At 43.3% G+C, this 18,799-nt stretch overlaps 1 protein-coding gene across 1 annotated transcript in view; it reads right to left on the bottom strand.

Moving 5' to 3' along the window:
- Nucleotides 1-18,799, bottom strand: part of LOC141101246 (ovochymase-2-like) — a 117,777-nt gene that overhangs the window by 40,394 nt on the left and 58,584 nt on the right. Inside the window, exons 16-17 of the mRNA XM_073590205.1 lie at nt 17,978-18,164; nt 7,905-8,123 (exon numbers count right to left, since the gene is read on the bottom strand). Of these exons, the coding sequence (XP_073446306.1) occupies nt 7,905-8,123; nt 17,978-18,164 (406 nt within the window). The remainder of the gene's footprint in view (nt 1-7,904; nt 8,124-17,977; nt 18,165-18,799) is intronic.

Genomic DNA, 18,799 nt, shown 5'->3' with positions numbered 1-18,799 from the left:
TGGATGCTGCCTCATCTTCTGTCCTGGGACGTCTGTGTGGTGATTCAGCAGGACCCGAGGAGAAGATGAAGAAGAGGAAGAGTATGAGGATGAAGAATTTGAAAATTGAAATGTGGGATCCTCTCCCTCGCTATCAGTGTCGGGGGCAAGGAAAGCATATGCCTCCTCTAGTGAATAGCGCTGTTGGGATGAACGTGACGGGCGGGGCATTTTTTTTGTGAATATGGTGCTTTGTGTTAAGTACTTTATTTATAACTGTATGTGTGGGGGGCATAGTGATTGGTGCAAACTGTTCTGAAAAGGAAAAGCTAAAAGAAAAAAAATAACCAGGGAGAAAAAATTGTCTGTGAAAAGAAAAGTGTAAAACAGCCGGTACGAGCTCTGATGAGTGAGCTACTTCACTTATCAAAGTTTGGCAGTGATTGGCACAATCGATGTGATCTTATTGCATCAATCTAAGAGGTTTTTGCCGATGCCTGGCATTGCCAGGCACCGGCCTAGGATCGAGTACATCGGTACTCGATCCTAGGCTGGGACCTCAGTGTTTCAGCCAATCTGATTGGCTGAAACAATGAGTGAGGCTGCGATTGGCTGTTCAGAATGGACACCCCCTAGGATGCCGACACCATCTTCCCTGAGGTAAGATAGCGACAGAATTTTAATGCGATCACCAAGACTTAAGTCACAGTGTCGCATTAAAGGGCATGACGTACAGTCATGGCCAAAAGTTTAGAGAATGACACAAATATTATATTTTCACATGATCTGCTGGCCTCTGGTTTTTATGTGTGTTTGTCAGATGTTTTTATCACATACAGAAATATAATTGCAATCATATTATGAGTAGCAAAAGGTTATATTGACAGTTAGAATGAGTTAATGCAGCAAGTCAATATTTGCAGTGTTGACCCTTCTTCTTCAGGACCTCAGCAATTCTCCCTGGCATGCTCTCAATCAACTTCTGGATCAAATCCTGACTGATAGCAGTCCATTCTTGCAAAATCAATGCTTTTATTTTGTCTGAATTTGAAGGTTTTTGTTTGTCCACCCGTCTCTTGATAATTGACCACAAGTTCTCAATGGGATTAAGATCTGGGGAGTTTCCAGGCCATGGTCCCAAAATCTCTATGTTTTGTTCCCTGAGCCATTTAGTTATCACCTTTGCTTTATGGCAAGGTGCTCCATCATGTTGAAAAAGGCATTGTTGATCGCCAAACTGCTCTAGGACGGTTGGGAGAAGTTGCTCTTGGAGGACATTCTGGTACCATTCTTTATTCATGGCTGTGTTTTTAGGCAAGACTGAGAGAGAGCCCATTCCCTTGGCTGAGAAGCAACCCCACTCATGAATGGTTTCAGGATGCTTGACAGTTGGCATGAGACAAGACTGGTGGTAGCGCTCACCTGGTCTTCTCCGAATAAGCCTTTTTCCAGATGTCCCAAACAATCGAAAAGGGGATTCATCAGAGAAAATGTCTTTACCCCAGTCCTCAGCAGTCCACTCCCTGTACCTCTTGCAGAATATCAGTCTGTCCATGATGTTTTTTCTGGAGAGAAGTGGCTTCTTTGCTGCCCTCCTTGAGACCAGGCCTTGCTCCAAGAGTCTCCGACTCACAGTGCGTGCAGATGCACTCACACCTGCCTGCTGCCATTTCTGAGAAAGCTCTGCACTGCTGGTAGCCCGATCCCGCAGCTGAAACACTTTTAAGAGATGGTCCTGGCGCTTACTGGTCTTTCTTGGGCACCCTGGAGCCTTTTTGGCAACAAGGGAACCTCTCTCCTTGAAGTTCTTGATGATGCGATAGATTGTTGACTGAGGTGCAATCTTTCTAGCTGCGATACTCTTCCCTGTTAGGCCATTTTTGTGCAGTGCAATGATGACTGCACGTGTTTCTTTAGAGATAACCATGGTTAACAGAAGAGAAACAATGATGCCAAGCACAAGCCTCCTTTTAAAGTGTCCAGTGGTGTCATTCTTACTTAATCATGACAGATTGATCTCCAGCCCTGTCCTCATCAACACCCACACCTGTGTTAATGGAGCAATCACTGAAACGATGTTAGCTGGTCCTTTTAAGGCAGGGCTGCAATAATGTTGAAATGTGTTTTGGGGGATAAAGTTCATTTTCTAGGCAAATATTGACTTTGCAAGTAATTGCTGTTAAGCTGATCACTCTTTATAACATTCTGGAGTATATGCAAATTGCCATTAGAAAAAATGAAGCAGTAGACTTTGTAAAAATTACTATTTGTGGCATTCTCTAAACTTTTGGCCATGACTGTACTATTCTGTCCATGGTCAGACAGACCCAGGTCACATGGACGGAATAGTACGTCGGATGTCAGAGAGGGGTTAAAACAATAAAAAAAATCAAATATACACATATTTGGTATCGTCGCGTTCAGAATCGCCCGATCTATCAATATAAAGAAAGAATTAGACAAGGAGGCATTACACAGTAGTATACTACATGAGATGGGCCTGGCAGCTACTGAACATTACCTAAGCACCAGAGCAATATAATGCGTTGAGCCCACCAACTTCTCCTTAGACATCCTGTGTTTTACCCTCCCACACAAGTACTTTTTGTTTGACAGGAAGCATTTCCACCAGCTTAGGGGCACTGCAATGGGATGCCTCTGTACTCCCACCTACTCCTGGACTGGTGGGAGGAAACCGTAGTCTTTGAGGATCAGGAGAGATGGTGGCATCTATACATCAGCCTTTGGGCCAGATGCATAGATGACATCCTTGTGCTTTGATCTGGCTCAGAGGCCCAGTTTCTCGCCTTTGTTGACCGCCTCAATGTTAACTCCATTGGTCTGAAGTTTACCTGCAAATGCAATAGCAGGGAAATTGCGTTCCTAGACCTTAACATACGAAAGGAGAAAGATGGACACTTAAACACACAGACTTACCGTAAGTCGACTGCCACTAATAGCCTATTAAAATGGACTATTCATCATCCATAAGCCTTGAAGAGGGGTATACCAAAAGGGCAGTTCCTCTGTATTAGGAGGAACTGTACCCATACTAGTGAGTTTAGGACACAGATGCAGGATCTCCGTAGGAAATTCCAAGAAAGAGGATATTCTCAATCTGTCATTGAACAATCCTACTCTCACAATGTTGGTAGGAACAGACGATCTCTCCTCTTGGATCATGGGTCCGCACAAGTGGACTCCATTACAAAAGGGACTAATGACATCAGGGTCATTGGAGATGGACAGCCAGGCTGAGAGGGTAAATAGTGTGCTTAAGAAACATTGGAATGTCTTGCTAGCTGACCTGAGTTTCAACAGACTTATCCCACCAACACCCAATGTGACACTAACACATAACCTATATTCTGGACAAGGGGTGGAGAACCAGAGTCCGCAATCCTTGGGCGGCGGCCTTATCCTGTCAGCTGCTGGCCCTTTAACTCCCAAGTGCACGGTACACAGCGTTCATTACAGAATGCTGCCTGCCTGCACATGAATGGTGATATCATCAGGGTGGGCGGGGTTAGCATCCAGGTGGGTGGGTTTAGAACCCAATGCGCTCCTGTCCTGGAAGAGGAGCTGCTGCTATAGAGTCCAGAGTGATCTCTGTGCGTGCCGGCAGCTGTGTGCCTGTATGCTGGTGATTTCTGTGGCTGCAGCTCTGTGCCTTTCTACTGGTGATCTGTGCCCTTCAGCTATGTGCTCCCTTGTGATCTTTGTGCCCCCCAGCTATATACCCTAATATGATCTCTGTACCACCCAACTATATGCCCCCCCTGTGATCTCTGAGCCTTCCAGCTGTGCCCCCATGTGATCTCTGTGCCCCTATGATCTCTGTCCCTTCCAGCTATGTGCCCCTTAGCTATGTGATCTTCGTGATGCCCCCCGGTGATCTTTGTGCCCCCTGTGATCTCTGTGCCACCCGACTGTGATCTCTATGTCCCCCTGTTGATCTATGTGCCTCCCCGGTGATGCCTGCCCCCCAGTGCTGTATATAACCCTCCCCAAGTGCTGTATATCTCCCCAGGGCTGTATGTGCCCCAAATTATATGTATATTCCCCTGTGATAAATTTGCCCCAGAAGTGCTGTATATCCCACTGAGCACTGTATATCACTCCCAGTGCTGTATATACCCCCACCTGTGATGTATATAGCCCCACAGTGATGTATGTGACCCCACCAGTGATGTATATTCCCCCAGGGACATATATACCCCCAGTGCTGTCTATGCTTCCTAGTGATGTATATAGCCCCTCAGTGATGTCTATTCCCCCAGCCTCCCCAGTGATGAATGTCCCAGCATCTCCTGTGATGTCTATGCCCCCCAGCCCCTCATGTAATTTATATGACCCCAGAGTTTCCAGTGATGCATATAAAGTAGTCTCAATGTTTCCTATGTTATGTATGTACAGCAGTCCCAATGTCTCCTATGTGATATATATACAGCAGTCCCAGCATCTCCTATGTGATGTATATTCCGCAGTCCCAGAGTCTCCTGTGTGATGTATATGCAGCAGTCTCTGTGTCTCTTATATGATGTATATACAGCAGTCCCAGCTTCTCCTATGTGATGTATATTCAGCAGTCCCAGCGTCTCCTGTGTGATGTGTAGACAGCAGTCACAGTGTCTTCTATGTGAAGCTTACATAGCAGTCCCATCGTCTCCTATGTGGTGTATATACAGCTGTCTCAGTGTCTCCTGTGTGATGTATATACAGCAGTTCCTGTGTTTCCTATCTGATGTATATACAGTAGTCCCCGTGTCTCCTATTTGATGTATAGACAGCAGTCACAGTGTCTTCTATGTGACTGGTTCCTACCTGTTCCCATATCCCACTCGTACCTGCCCGTGTTCCTGTCCTTCCCGAAACGGTTCCGGTTCCTCCAGTCGTGCCCGCCTGCTTGCCAGAGTGCCAATCGTGCCCACCTGCCTGCCAGAGTGCCAGTCATGCCCGCCTGCCAGAGTGCCAGTCGTGCCCGCCAGAGTACCAGTCGTGCCCGTTAGTACTTGCTCACACCTGTCATTAGTGTTCTGTCCCCTGTGGGATCAGCTGCTACTGCCAGACACAGCCCTTGAGTGGTACCTGGCAGCTACCTGCCGCACAAGCCTGACATCACCACTAGAGGCTCCAGTGAACACCAAGGTAGCTGATTAGTCACGCCCCTTCAGGGTAGTCTGGCTTGTGGCACAGTGGGGCCACAATCCTCGCTCACGCAATCCAGTCTGGGCACGAGCGTTACATAATTAACAGGTATGATCTACCCCATGAAGAGAATACTGATTGTGGCAATGTAGTTTTAACCCCTTCATGACCTTGGGGTTTTTGCATTTCTGTTTTTTGCTCCTTTTCTTCCTAGGGCCATAAATTTTTTTTTTTTTTTGGTTAATATGGCCATGTGAGGGCTTGTTTTTTGCGGGACGAGTTGAATTTTTGAACTACACCATTGATTTTACAATATCATCTACAGCATCCAATCATTGAACCCCAAGGGGCTCAAAGAACAAATACTATATACCTGTTTCCTGTGATAGTGTAGCTCTCTTGTACCCTTTACTTGATATGTTGTGATTGGCCAATACTCTATGAAGTTGTAATGCATCACAGCCTGTCTAATCTCTATTATGAGCTTTTATCCTCATCTAATCAGTGGTATCACTAGGAACCAATACTAGGAACCCCTGTTCCTTATCCCAGTAGAAGCATAGCGCTCCTGTACAGCTGGGACGGGGACATCGTTATGACGAGCGCTCACCCAATACATCCAACGGACGCTCCTAATTGACAGGTATGATCTACCCCATGATAATACTGATTGTGGCAATGTAGTTTTAACCCCTACACGACCTTAAGGTTTTCTGATTTTTGCTCCTCTTCTTCCTACGGCCATAACTTTTTTTTTTTGTTAATATGGCCATGTGAGGGCTTGTTTTTTGCGGGACGAGTTGTACTTTTGAACGACACCATTGATTTTACCATATCGCCTACTAGAAAACGGGAACACTCTGAACTATGAGTAAGAACAGACGGTTTGAAACGTGTAAGGCCATGAGTTTCCCGGGTTACTTGCCTTTTTTCTAAACTAATGGCAGAAGTGATGATGAGGAAGTTCAGAACACCATCACAGCTGCAATATAAATGAAGCATTAAAAGTGGAGCAGTGGACGTTGCCACAGCTCATTAATGTGGGTTTCTTTACTTGCTGTTTCCAAATTTTTTAACTACTGAACAAGCTTTTCAATTTTTGGATTGCTGGAAGTGGACCAGGATTAAGCATATTATACTAGGATTGGGGACATTATACCAGGAAACAAGATGCAACGGTGTCATGCCTGGGAGCTGCCAAGGAGGAACTGTGGACCAAGTTTAGAGGATTGGATTTATTTTAACAAGCTTTAAAAACAATGAGTTGGATCAACTTTTTTTTTTTCAGGATTGAGAATATTATACCAGGATGGGGGTCATTATACCAGGATGGGAGACATTATACAAGGAAAGAGAGACATTATACCAAGATGGGGACAATATACCACAAAAGGGAGACATTATAAAATAAAGGGGCCCAGGATGGAGGACACTGTACCAGGATGGGGGACATAATTACTGGAAAGGGACATTATACTTGAAAGGGGCCCAGGATGGAGGACACTGTACCAGGATGGGGGACATAATTACTGGAAAGGGACATTATACTTGAAAGGGGCCCAGGAAAGGGGACATTATACCTAGAAGGTATCATGATGGAGGACACTATACCAGGAAGAGGCCTAGGATAGGGGACATTAGAGCAGGAAGGGGTCTAGGATGAGGGAACTTAGTACTAAAAGGAACCCAGGATGAGGACATTATTACAAGAAGCAGCCAGGATGGTGGACATTATTAAAGGAAGAGGCAACGTTAGGGGAAGCTACTCAGGAAGGAGCCAGGATTGGAGACATTATTATAGACTGAAGGATTTTATTTCATAAGCGGGTGAACAGTTATGTCCTTATCACATCTGGCACGCTACAAGGACCCATACATCTGATGAACATACAGGCGGGGGCTCAGGTTCAAATTTTGCACATGTGCCAATTGGACTCTAGTTATGCCACTGTGATAACATTTCCACTACACTAAACAGACCTTAGGTGGCAATTGGGCCAGACAGTGGACTGACTGACTGCAGCATTTACTCTAGATTGTGCACTAACAACAATGTTGACACTAGACTGTGGACTGACTGAACCATTTAGATTAAACGGTGGAGTGATAGCTGCATTTATACCAGACAGTCATTTACACTAGACTCTGGGCTGACAGCATCATTTACACTGGAACAATGATGGACGGCAACATTAGACTAGACATATGGCAGAATTTACACTAGACTGTGGCCTGAATGCAGCTTTTAATTCAACTGTAGGCTGACTGTAGTATTCCCATTAGACTGTGGACTGATGGCAACATTTACACTGAACTGTGGACTGAATGCACCATTTACATTAGACCGTGGAGTGACAACAACATTTGTACTAGACTACGAACTGAATTCAGAGTTCACACCAGACTGATAAGCTGTCTTCTGCTTGAGCTGCACAATGTGTTTGAACTGTGACCGACAGCTATAAGATGTAAACTAATAGGTGGACCGCTCTATTTTGGAATGTGGATACACTGACAGGATGCAAGTTGTTCCCTTGATTTGGCTAATTAACTTGTGTATTGCCTGCCGGAGAAGGAGGACAATGTGAGTTTGGGTCATTTATTGGAAGCGCAGCACAAACTAGGATTTTTTAGATAGGGAAGTCAATTAGTAGTTCTAGGGCCCTTCGGGAGGTTCACCGACTACCCGACGCGCCAGTTCACATCCACAAAGTTACAGTAAGTGAACACAATCAAAATGAATGCACAATAAGAATTGTAATGACTGAAATACTTACCAACACTGCCAAGTTCATCTGATATCACAACCCTATCATTGATGCAGAGAGTACTTTCCTCAAGCACAAAGTTATTAAAACGCAAATGAATGACTTCATCAGCTGGGGCAACAATATTCCAAAGACAGTCTGCATCATTGCTATATGTGGAAGGGTATCGCATAGAAGTAAATATCCCATTCCTCTCACTGAGGTCCTTGGCACTGCCACAGCCAGATGCTGGAGATTAAAATAAATAAATACAATTAATAGGTTTACTTAAATTTATTTATAGAAAAATATTGAAACAGCAGAATTTCATTTTTTTTGGCACCACATTTACCTATGCAATAAAAGTGATTAAAATGTTGAATGTGCCCCAAAATCGCATAAATAAAACAGTCAGCTTACTTGCATAAAATACAGTCTCACTCTGCTTCCATCAATGGAAAAATAAAAACTTTACGGGCCTCAGAAAATGATGACAGAAGCAAACTTCTAATTTTTTTTCACAATTTAAATAAAAAAAAAAAATTTGTGGAAGTTTGGTATTTTTTCAATTACAGCGACTTAGAGAATAATATTTTCAGGTGATTTTAACTGCACAATAAACACTTTAAAAACAAAAACAAGAAAACTTTAGCAGAATTGCATTTTTCATTCCATTGGAAATTTTTCCCCATTTTCAGTACATTATATGGTAAAATAAATGATTTCATTTAAGTCACTCTGTAAAAAGCCCTCATATGTCTATGTTGGCTGAAAAGTATAAAAAAGCTATGCCTCTTGGAACAAGGGGAAGAAAAAATGAAAGCGCAAAAAATGAAATATTACCCTGGCATTAAGGGGGTTGTTGCTGACTATAACCTATGTGACTACAGACTTGTGACTCTTCACATTACGCAGTGAGGATTCTCTGGTGATGGTGTTGGGAACAAGTGGTCATGTGATCGCAAGTATGTGATTTGCATACTTCTGCCCACATTCCAGCTAGACTGTGTCCGGCCTCACTCAGTACACTTGCATTGAGCCAGGCTGTGCACACCTAGTCGGCATGTGACCGCATGTATGCAAATCATATTCTTTCAGCCACGTGTCAACTGCTTCCCTCATCAGAGAATCCTCATAGCGTGAGCGCACTCTGAGGATACACAAGTCTGCAGTCACATAGAGTGACTGCAGACTTGCATCTTGAGGCCGTGCACCCCTCTAAGGAGTTAAATGAAGCTCTATTATCAGAAAGTAATATTTTTTTCACTATTTCTTTTTTTTTTTTTTTGCTTTTTATGTAGCGCCGCCTTATAAAGTCTGTAAAAAAAATAATATGCATGTGCTAACATCAAATTGCCAGAAACGGTGAAACTGAATTTTGTTATCTTATTATTATTATACATTTATATAGCGCCATTTATTCCATGGCGCTTTACATGTGAAAAGGGGAAATGTAGACAAGTACAATAAACATGTGCAAGACAAGGGACACACAAGTACAGAAGGAGAGAGGACCCTGCCCGCAAGCGCTCACAGTCTACAGGGGATGGGGGAGGATACATTAGGAGAGTGGGGAGTGGAGAGTGAGGGTGTGTGCACACGCTGCGGAATCTGCTGCGGATTCATCCGCGCGGATTTTGCAAAGTCCGCAGGTCAAAAGACCTGCGGTTTATCTGCGGATTAGCCTGCGGTTTTGCCCTGCGGTTTATCATCTCCACAATGGAGGAGATGGTAAACCGTTGCAGAATCCGCAGAAAGAATTGACATGTCATTTGAAACCGCAACAAAATCCGCGTGGAAAATTCTGCAGCGTCTGCTCAGCGGTTTTTAATTCCCATAGGGAATAATGGTACTGTACACCGCAGCTAATTCTGCTGCGGATCCGCAGGGCCAAATCCACTGCAGATCCACAGCAGAATCAACAGCGTGTGCACACACCCTTAGGGCAGTTTCACACGTCCAGATAATTCCGGTACCGGAAAAACCGGTACTGGAGCTATGTGTGTCTGTGTGGATACGTAGGCCATCCGTGTGACATCCCTGTGCTATCCGTATGTCCGTGTGTACCATCCGTGTGCTGTCCGTGTGCTGTCCGTGTGTCCATGTCCATGTATTGGAAAAATTAGTTTCAATGTTATCCCTTTGACTTTTAAAAATGCACATGGATCGCACACGAACAGCACACGGACAGCATCCGTGTGCGGTACGTGTTTACACGGACCCATTGACTTGTATGGGTCCGTGTGATCCACACTGTTGCACAAAAACGGACATGTCAGCGTGTTTTGCACACGGACACACGGTCCGTACAAACACGCTGACATCTGCATAGACACATTCATTAGAATGTGTCTACGTGTGTCAGTGTCTCCGGTACGTGAGAAAACTGTCACTACACGTACCGGAGCCACTGACGTGTGAAACTGGCCTTACTGACACAAAGAAAAGTATATTGTGCTGCATATCCAAGATAAGCAGCTTTCACAGATTAGAAAAACATGGAGCAGGAATAGCAGGGATGCCATGGGATGTTAAAAACTGATCTGCAGCAAAAAATGGAGGCACATGCTGGTACAATTTGGGTCCACAATATTCTATGCCTTTTTTCATATTGTACTGTGCAATTGTATATTTTATATTGTACTTGACTGCTTACCCTGTTTAGATTTAATGTAGGTATTATTACATCCTTTCTTTGCCTGTAACCTTTAATCTTTTGTACATATGCTATTATGTAATTTAACAAAAACAGCATCGTGTTTATTGGCATTTTGGTATTAACCACTTAAGCCCATCAAAGTGATGATCCTTCTGCAATGATCCCCTAGAGGTTTTCTCCACATTGGGGTTTTTCTTCTGAGTGCTGACGAATGACTCTTTGTGATTTGAGGGTTTAGTGTCTTTTATTCATGATTTTGGCTTGATTTTATTAAAAGAAATGAGCTTGGTCTATTATTGTGACAGCTGTGATGTTGGGGAGTCAGGTGGAAGAGGGTGGCAAGTAATGGTGGACTCACTTTAATTAACCCCTTCTTTCTGACATCGGGCGTACATTTTCGCCGACGTTGGACTCCCTCCCTTTGATGTGAGCTCCGGCGGTGAGCACACATCTTTCCCTGGACATGTCAGCTGTTTTGAACAGCTGAAATGTGCCTGGAATAGCCGTGGGTGGACTCGCGATCCACCTGTGGTTATTAGCCTATTAAATGCCGCTGTCAAACACTGACAGCGGCATTTAACAAGCACTTCCGGCAATCGCGCCGCAAATTCACCCACCGGTGACCCACGTCACGTGATCACGGATCACCAGTGTGTTGGCATGACAAGTGGAGGTCTCCAAGAGACCTCTATGGTTGTCAGTGCCAGCTTGCTGTGAGCGCCACCTGGTGGTCGGCGCTCATAACGGGTGAGTAATTCTACTACATAGAGTCGAACTGATCATCGCATCTATGTAGCAGAGCCGATCGGGCTATGGCAGCTTCTAGTCTTCCATGGAGACTATTGAAGCATGCCAAAAGTAAAAAAAAAGTTTCTAAAAACATAAAAATAAAACAAAAAAAATCAGACGTATACATATTTGGTATCACCGCGTTCAGAATCGCCCGATCTATCACTAAAAAAAAGGATTAACCTCATCGCTAAACGACGTAGCAAAAAAAAAAGTCAAAACGCCAGAATTGTTTTTTTTGGTCGCCGCGACATTGCATTAAAATGCAATAACGGGCGATCAAAAGATCATATCTGCACCAAAATGGTAATATTAAAAATGTCAGCTCAGCACACAAAAAATAAGCCCTCACCCAACCCGAGATCACGAAAAATGGAGACGCTACAGGTATCGGAAAATGGCGCAATTTCTTTTTTAACAAAGTTTGGAATTTTTTTTCACCACTTAGATAAAAAAAAGAACATAGACATGTATGGTGTCTATGAACTAATAAAGACCTGGAGAATAATAATGGCAGGTTAATCTTTTTTCAATTTCACCGCACTTGGATTTTTTTTTCAGTTTTCTAGTACACTACATGGTAAAACCAATGGTGTCGTTCATACAACTCGCAATGAAAAAAATTTTGGCACTCAACTTGTTGCAAAGTGAAGATTTTTATTTGCAGTCTCAAATCTAGACGTTTCGGCTTATACAGACAAGCCTTCATCTGTAAGCCAGACTGCTCTTTTGAAAAGGTTTGCCACCACTAGGGAAATGGTGTAGGTAGTATGATCCGTCTTAAAGATTTAGTATGCAAAGATCTGTTGTAATTAATGAATAGAATAACAGGTTGAAATCCCATGGAAGACTTTGTGTAAACGGTTTTGTACCAGGCCAGGATTTATTTGAAAGTAAATGGGGGTCAGATCAAGGTTGCCACGTTGTGTATAATGGCGTTGGTGGGTGGCGGCGTGATATGCCCTGGAAAACGCGGTATCCACCGCTTGTGTCCCGGGTGTCCCACAAAGTCTTGATAAGCACAGAAATGAGGATCTTTGGTAGGGTCAATGGAACCGTTCAAGTGGACTGGCTTTGCTAGTGTGGCAAGTCTGGATTGCTGCCAGTATTGACGGTGTTGGTGAATCTCAGAATATGCTTGCCTAGCATTTGGCCTGACTCTTACTGTACTCATGTGAATTTAAATAAAGCTATGGTCTTTTGTTACAAAAATAAAGTTGTGCATTCTATTTTATTTGGCAATATACAGTAATTAGTGTAGTTTGGGTTATGTGCTAATAATGCCTGAGAGTCATCCCACATCCAGGAGTCATGTACAGGAGGCTTGCTATAAAATTATTGAATAAAAAGCCTACTGTATACCAAGCTTAAAAACTAACTATAATGGCCTTACATATTAATATAGACATAGGCCACGATTCATTGTTTGTGTTTTGCAGACTTTTGTTTTACAGTATTTTCCACTGTTTTTTGAAACCCATTCTTAAAAATTTTGCTTGTGTTTTGCACAAAAACAAAGAAGCTCTTTTCATTGCCTTTCAGTTTTTGCTGCCTTTTTAGAGCAAAAGGAATCACGATCTTTTAAAATGCGCTCACATGAAAGTAAAACTAGTCAGGTTTTATAATCTAATGTGGCATTGGAGTACAATTGTGCAAAAATGCTGCAACATTTTGAAAAGTCACTAATGATATCTAAAAAGCACATCCACATTATGAAACAAAAAAAACAACAGATGAAACCATGAAAATTTTAACTCAAAAAGGCTCCAATTAAATAATGAATATAAAAAAGTAATTAATAGGCCTTTTTCAGATATCTGATTTTCACGTCCTTGTTTTCTCCAAATTTTTCATGGATAGAACACGCACTCATTATAATCTATGTGGCCGTTCCCATTTCCGTGTATTTTTGCGGACTGAGGGATCCACAAAAAGAATTGTAGACATGTCCTTTTCTGATCCAATTCACTGATGAAACTCGACAATTCAAGTCTAATGGGTTCTTGAAAAATTCATGTGCTGTTCGTGATTAATATTGCAATGAGTAATTTTCCCTATGAGAAAATCACTGATGGTAAAAACGGAAACACTGACTAGACACTGATGAAGCTTGGACCGCTATTTGTATACTAGAAAAATAAGAGCTGTATGAATGGGGCCATAGAAACATTTTTACTCCAGTAATAAGGCTCAAATACTATCAAAATCGGGACCAAAGTATTTAGCACTTACATAATGGGAAAATAAGACATTATGTATCCATATTAGAACTTTAACAACTATGCTTTTTTTTTTTTTAATAAACAGCAGCAAATCCCAATGGGCGATATTTATTTTATTGGGTTCAATCAGGGTTCTGGCAGTAAGACAGTGAGTGGAGTGTCTGAGTGCTAGCAGAAACTGAGCAGTATTGATGTTTGGACATACAGATACTTCTCCCAATATTAGAATATCATTAAAACCCTGTAATATACGTATTGCATTAGGTTTGCGATTTTGCTTGAACGGTGAGGTGGTTGTTTTCCTTTCTCCGGATGTCATGCAAAGCAGGAATTCTCAGGAGCTAGCTCTCCAATGGAGCTCCAGCAGGTTAGGACAAACAGTGCTACGTTCTCTCTAGAGAAAATGTTATGTTGCAATCTGTGTAAAAGCAGTAAACCTAAAAATATGTTTATGAAGCATGTTTGCTGGTTGAACAATTAGAAGGATTAAAAATAAAAACTATTTAACTATGGATGTGAAATAAAGACAATTTAGCAGAGAACACTGACTCGACTCTTCTAATTTAATCTGTCCAGCTAGTGCTATTTATGTCATATGTGCGAACTGGGGAAGAAGACTTCTCCCATAGGGTTCACTCAGCAAAGACCCAAAGCAATGTTTCATTTGCAAAGTTAAGATTTTCTGGGTAGAACTTCCAAATGGGATATTGGCTTTTTACAAAACACCATATCAAACCTTTGCCAAGGTTTATGTGAAATTCAAAAGGTAAAAGAAATTCTGATGAATGGAGCGTTCAAAAAGATGAGGAAACATCTAAATCTCTATATATAAATCAGAATGTGTGTGTATCACCAACCAATCACGAAGCAGCAGAGTGGGACACTAACCAATCACGAAGCAGCAGAGTGGGACGTGGTTGGAGAGTAGGGCTGAGGACTGATAAAGCAGGACAGTGCATGGAGAGCGGGGCTGTGAGGAAGAGAATCTTCAGGACAGGGGCCGAATAGTGCCGGCACCCTCCCAGCCCTGTCCCGGCTCAGTCGGCGCTCCCCGTCGCAAACTGCGCTATCCCCCCTCTCCCCTGCAGCTTCCCGGCCTAAATTTAATCCCCGGCTTCTACTGCGGCCTACTACAGCGCTAGGCCACGCCTCGCAGGCCGCCCAATCACATGCCCTGCAGCTCCGCTCTAGCTCCGCCCACTCTGACAAGCTCCGCCCACTCCTGCCAAACAAACTATCTGCGCACCTCTCTCTCCTGGTTCCAGCATCACCGCGTGTGGTGCATGGAGAGCGGGACTGTGGAGGAAGGAAGACAGAGGGGCTGTAGAGCAGGGGTCGCATTCAGGAGCGGCGATGGCATTGGCTGTTCTGTGTGCACACACTGCACAGGACCTGTTATGAGGTCACAGGCGGGGGAGGAGTCATGGGTCATATGATCAGGGGCCTCAGTGTGTGCAGGACGGACGCTGCTGTCTGTGTGCTGGTTGTCATGGTACTGGATGAAGGTAAGGTTATGTGTGGGGTCAGGAGGGGTTTACAGGGTGGATGGAGCAGAGCCCTGTGTGTTCGAGGTGTATGGAGTGGAGCCCTGTGTGTTCGAGGTGTGCAGAGCCCTGTGTGTATGAGGTGTACGGTGCGGAGCCCTTTGTGTTCGAGGTGTGCAGAGCCCTGTGTGTATGAGGTGTATGGAGCGGAGCCCTGTGTGTATGAGGTGTATGGAGCGGAACACTGTGTGTTCGAGGTGTACAGAGCAGAGCCCTGTGTGTACGAGGGGTACAGAACGGAGCCCTGTGTGTACGAGGTGTACGCAGTGGAGTCGCGTGTTTACGGGGTGTATTAAGTTAGAAAGGAATGCGGCCCCCCCCAGCTCAAATGTTTTTTTACGTGCGACCCATTTACTCTGCCGAGTTTGAAACCCCTGCTGTAGAGGGAGAGAGCGGGAGAGCAGGGCTGTGAAGGAAGAGAACGGGGCTGTGGATGGGGAGAGCAGGGATGTGAAGGAAGAGAACGGGGCTGTGGAGGGAGAGAGCGGGAGAGCAGGGCTGTGGATGAAGAGACCAGGGCTGTGGAAGAAGAGAGCGGGGCTGTGGAGGGACACCAGGACATGGATGTAGAACGTGGCTGCAGAGGGATAAAACGGGACGACAGGTGGAGAGCGGGGATGTTAAGGAAGACAGCAGGACCCACAGTTAGGTACTATGCCCAGGTAACGCCGGGCTCTTCAGCTAGTACTATGATAAAGTTAGAAAGGATATAACTAGACTGGACAGACGGAAACTGCACCAAATTTATCCCAATGGCCCATGTATATGATGCATTTGTTGAGCTTCTTCTCCATGTACATTGCATGTTGTGCTCATTTAGGCCAGTTTCACACGTCCTGATATTTCCGGTACCAGAAAAACCAGTGCCAGAGATGTCTGTGTCCATTTGTCACATCCATGTGTTATCCGTGTGTCCATGTGTACCATCCGTGTGTGATCCATGTGCTGACAATTTGTTTCAATTTTAACCCTATGACTTTAAAAACGCACACAGATGGCACACGAACGGCACACGGATGGCATCCATGTGCGGTACGTGTTTACAGGACCCATTGACTTGTATGGGTCCGTGTGATCCGTGCTGTCGCTCAAAAACAGACATGTCAGTGTGTTTTGCACACGGACACACGGTTTGTGAAAACATGCTGACATGTGTATAGACCCATTCATTTGAATGGGTCCACATGTGTCAGTGTCTCCGGTACGTGAAAAACTGTCACCACATGCACCGGAGACACTGAGGTGTGAAACCGGCCTTTTACTCCAAATTGTTGCACTATATTTTTGGATATCGTCTATTAGGCCTTATTAAGATGTCCATGTTTATTTTATCGCTATTTGATCAGGGTGCTAGTTTTTACCCTCAGTGTTTTTCACCTATGGATATAAAGTACAATGATAATCCTGAACTGCACACAGATTTTAGACTGATGTTCATCTGTGTGCTATGTGTGATTTTCATGGACCTATTGCATTGCTACTTTTCATATGTGATACCAATAAAAACCGACATGTCTCCAAGAGTTTTTCATGGACACACGGTCCAAAAACAACACAAAAAAACACGGACATGTGAACAGCCCCTAGAATAATAATGGGTGCTTATTTTCACAGAATACGTGCATATTACACAGATGTCTGAAGTCTAAAATAAAAAAATATATATACAGTAGTAATAATCATATAATGTTTCTATACAGCTCTATATAATAACTTTGTGTCAACTGTGCAATATGTAGGTTATATACTGTGGCACACTGTTTTGTATGAAATCACGGGAAAGAGAATTTAAAAAAACAAAAAAAAGAATTGCATTTAAAAATCTCCTTGTTTTTGATGAATGAGTCTACGAAAAATGCAATAATCATCTAAAATTACCTTAAAAAGTGACTAAACTTTTCTTTTATTTATAATTTTGTCCAGCATGTAAAGTTATGAAGCTTTGCAAATCACTTAATTAGGAAATTTGTCTTCATTCCTGTAGATAAATTGTATGTACCTGGCTTCTAAACTCCTGCTTTTCTCCAGTCTAGTTTCCTCTGTTCAGCTGCATTGATAGAAGAACATACTTATTTGGAGTACAGATGATAGCAGTGAAAGGGTCAGTGTAGCGCCGGCATCTCTGCACCCTGCCTCCCTTCCACAGCAGAGACGCAACTCACTCACCGCCGTGGTCCCGCACTTCCTCCCTCCTCTTCTGCTGCTGATGTCCGGGGTACACGCACTGTGTGCAGATCCCTGGGCACTGTGCTTAGGTGGCTCGCACTCCTCCTTCTTAATGGGGCCATGTGCGCCATCCTAAAATGTCCGCAGCCAATGGCTGGGAGACAGTTACTATTTAAGGCACCTCCACCTGGATGGAGGTTTCTGTGCAATGTTGTAGTTTGTTTATAACACCCATGCTAGTTCTCAGGTCCAATAAAATTATTCCTTGAAATATGAGGTCCGATGTCTTATTCTAGAGAAATCCACATTTTTCTTCATATGTTAATGAGCTGTTAAGATCTATGAGCAGAACACTGATCTGCATCAGAATTTCTTTTCCGAATTATTCTATATGAAGGGGGTCAATACCAGTGTGAGACATGTACAAACACGTTAGCTGCTGCAGCTCTCACAGGTCTGCTGTATTGCATCACTGACTGCCTGAGATGGAAGCTGAATCACACACATTTCTATAGTGACATGAGGGGTGCAGACTGTCAGTCATTATATGTCTCACAATGGTAACTCCCCCTTTCAAGTAAAATGCCCATATAGATAGGTTAGGACGGTTGATCCTACTAACAGATGACTTTTAAAGGTTACAAGACTGTATTGGCCATCACATACAATAGATAGGATTTTTAAGTTTGAATAATATGTAAATTGATATAAATGTATACCTACAGTAAGTATCGTAAATATCCTTTTTGATAACACTATCTATCCAATCAAGGTGAGCAGAAGCACGGGTAAAAACACTAGGTTTTTTATCCATGATGCAGCCAATAGGTCCAAAACTGGTTATTCCATGAACTTCCCAGGTTGAGCTATCAGTGGTAGATGGGCAAACCAGCGGTCCTCCTGAATCTCCCTGGAGCATTGAAAAGAGAACAAGAAATGTTTAATATTTTACTACTTTTTTATTTAGAAATTAACAAGGTAGAATTGCTGTGTACTGTGTAATGGCTGTGTCTGACCGTACAGGGACATGGTCTGATCATACCACATCTTCTGGTCAGGGGAGGATGCAAGATAGTATACAGACATTACAACAGGGCAACACAGCTGATTGCTTTTAGTGAGGTAAAACATTTCCCAGCCTGTTTTTAATCATGTTTTTCCTCAAAGGAAGAATCACAGCAGGGGCACATTTATAAGATTATCGTGGCACAGGGACATTTTCTTTAAATGCATCTAATTGTGGAACTTATTATTATTCCAAGATCTAGCGACTAAAATGAACGTTAACACCAGAGTCCAGGTGCAACTGCAACTTCTGTACTCATTATACAGTTGTGCTCAAAAGTTTACATACCCCAGCAGAATTTTTGCTTTCTTGACCTTTTTTCAGAGAATATGAATGATAGCACCAAAACTTTTTCTCCACTCATGGTTAGTGGTTGGGTGAAGCCATTTATTGTCAAACTACTGTGTTTTCTCTTTTTAAATCATAATGACAACCCAAAACATCCAAATGACCCTGATCAAAAGTTCACATACCCCATT

Source organism: Dendrobates tinctorius, unplaced genomic scaffold, assembly GCF_039654945.1.
Source record: "Dendrobates tinctorius isolate UK_male_01 unplaced genomic scaffold, ASM3965494v1 ptg000011l, whole genome shotgun sequence".
NCBI classification, from domain to species: domain Eukaryota; kingdom Metazoa; phylum Chordata; class Amphibia; order Anura; family Dendrobatidae; genus Dendrobates; species Dendrobates tinctorius.
This window is presented reverse-complemented; position numbering and strand designations above follow the sequence as displayed.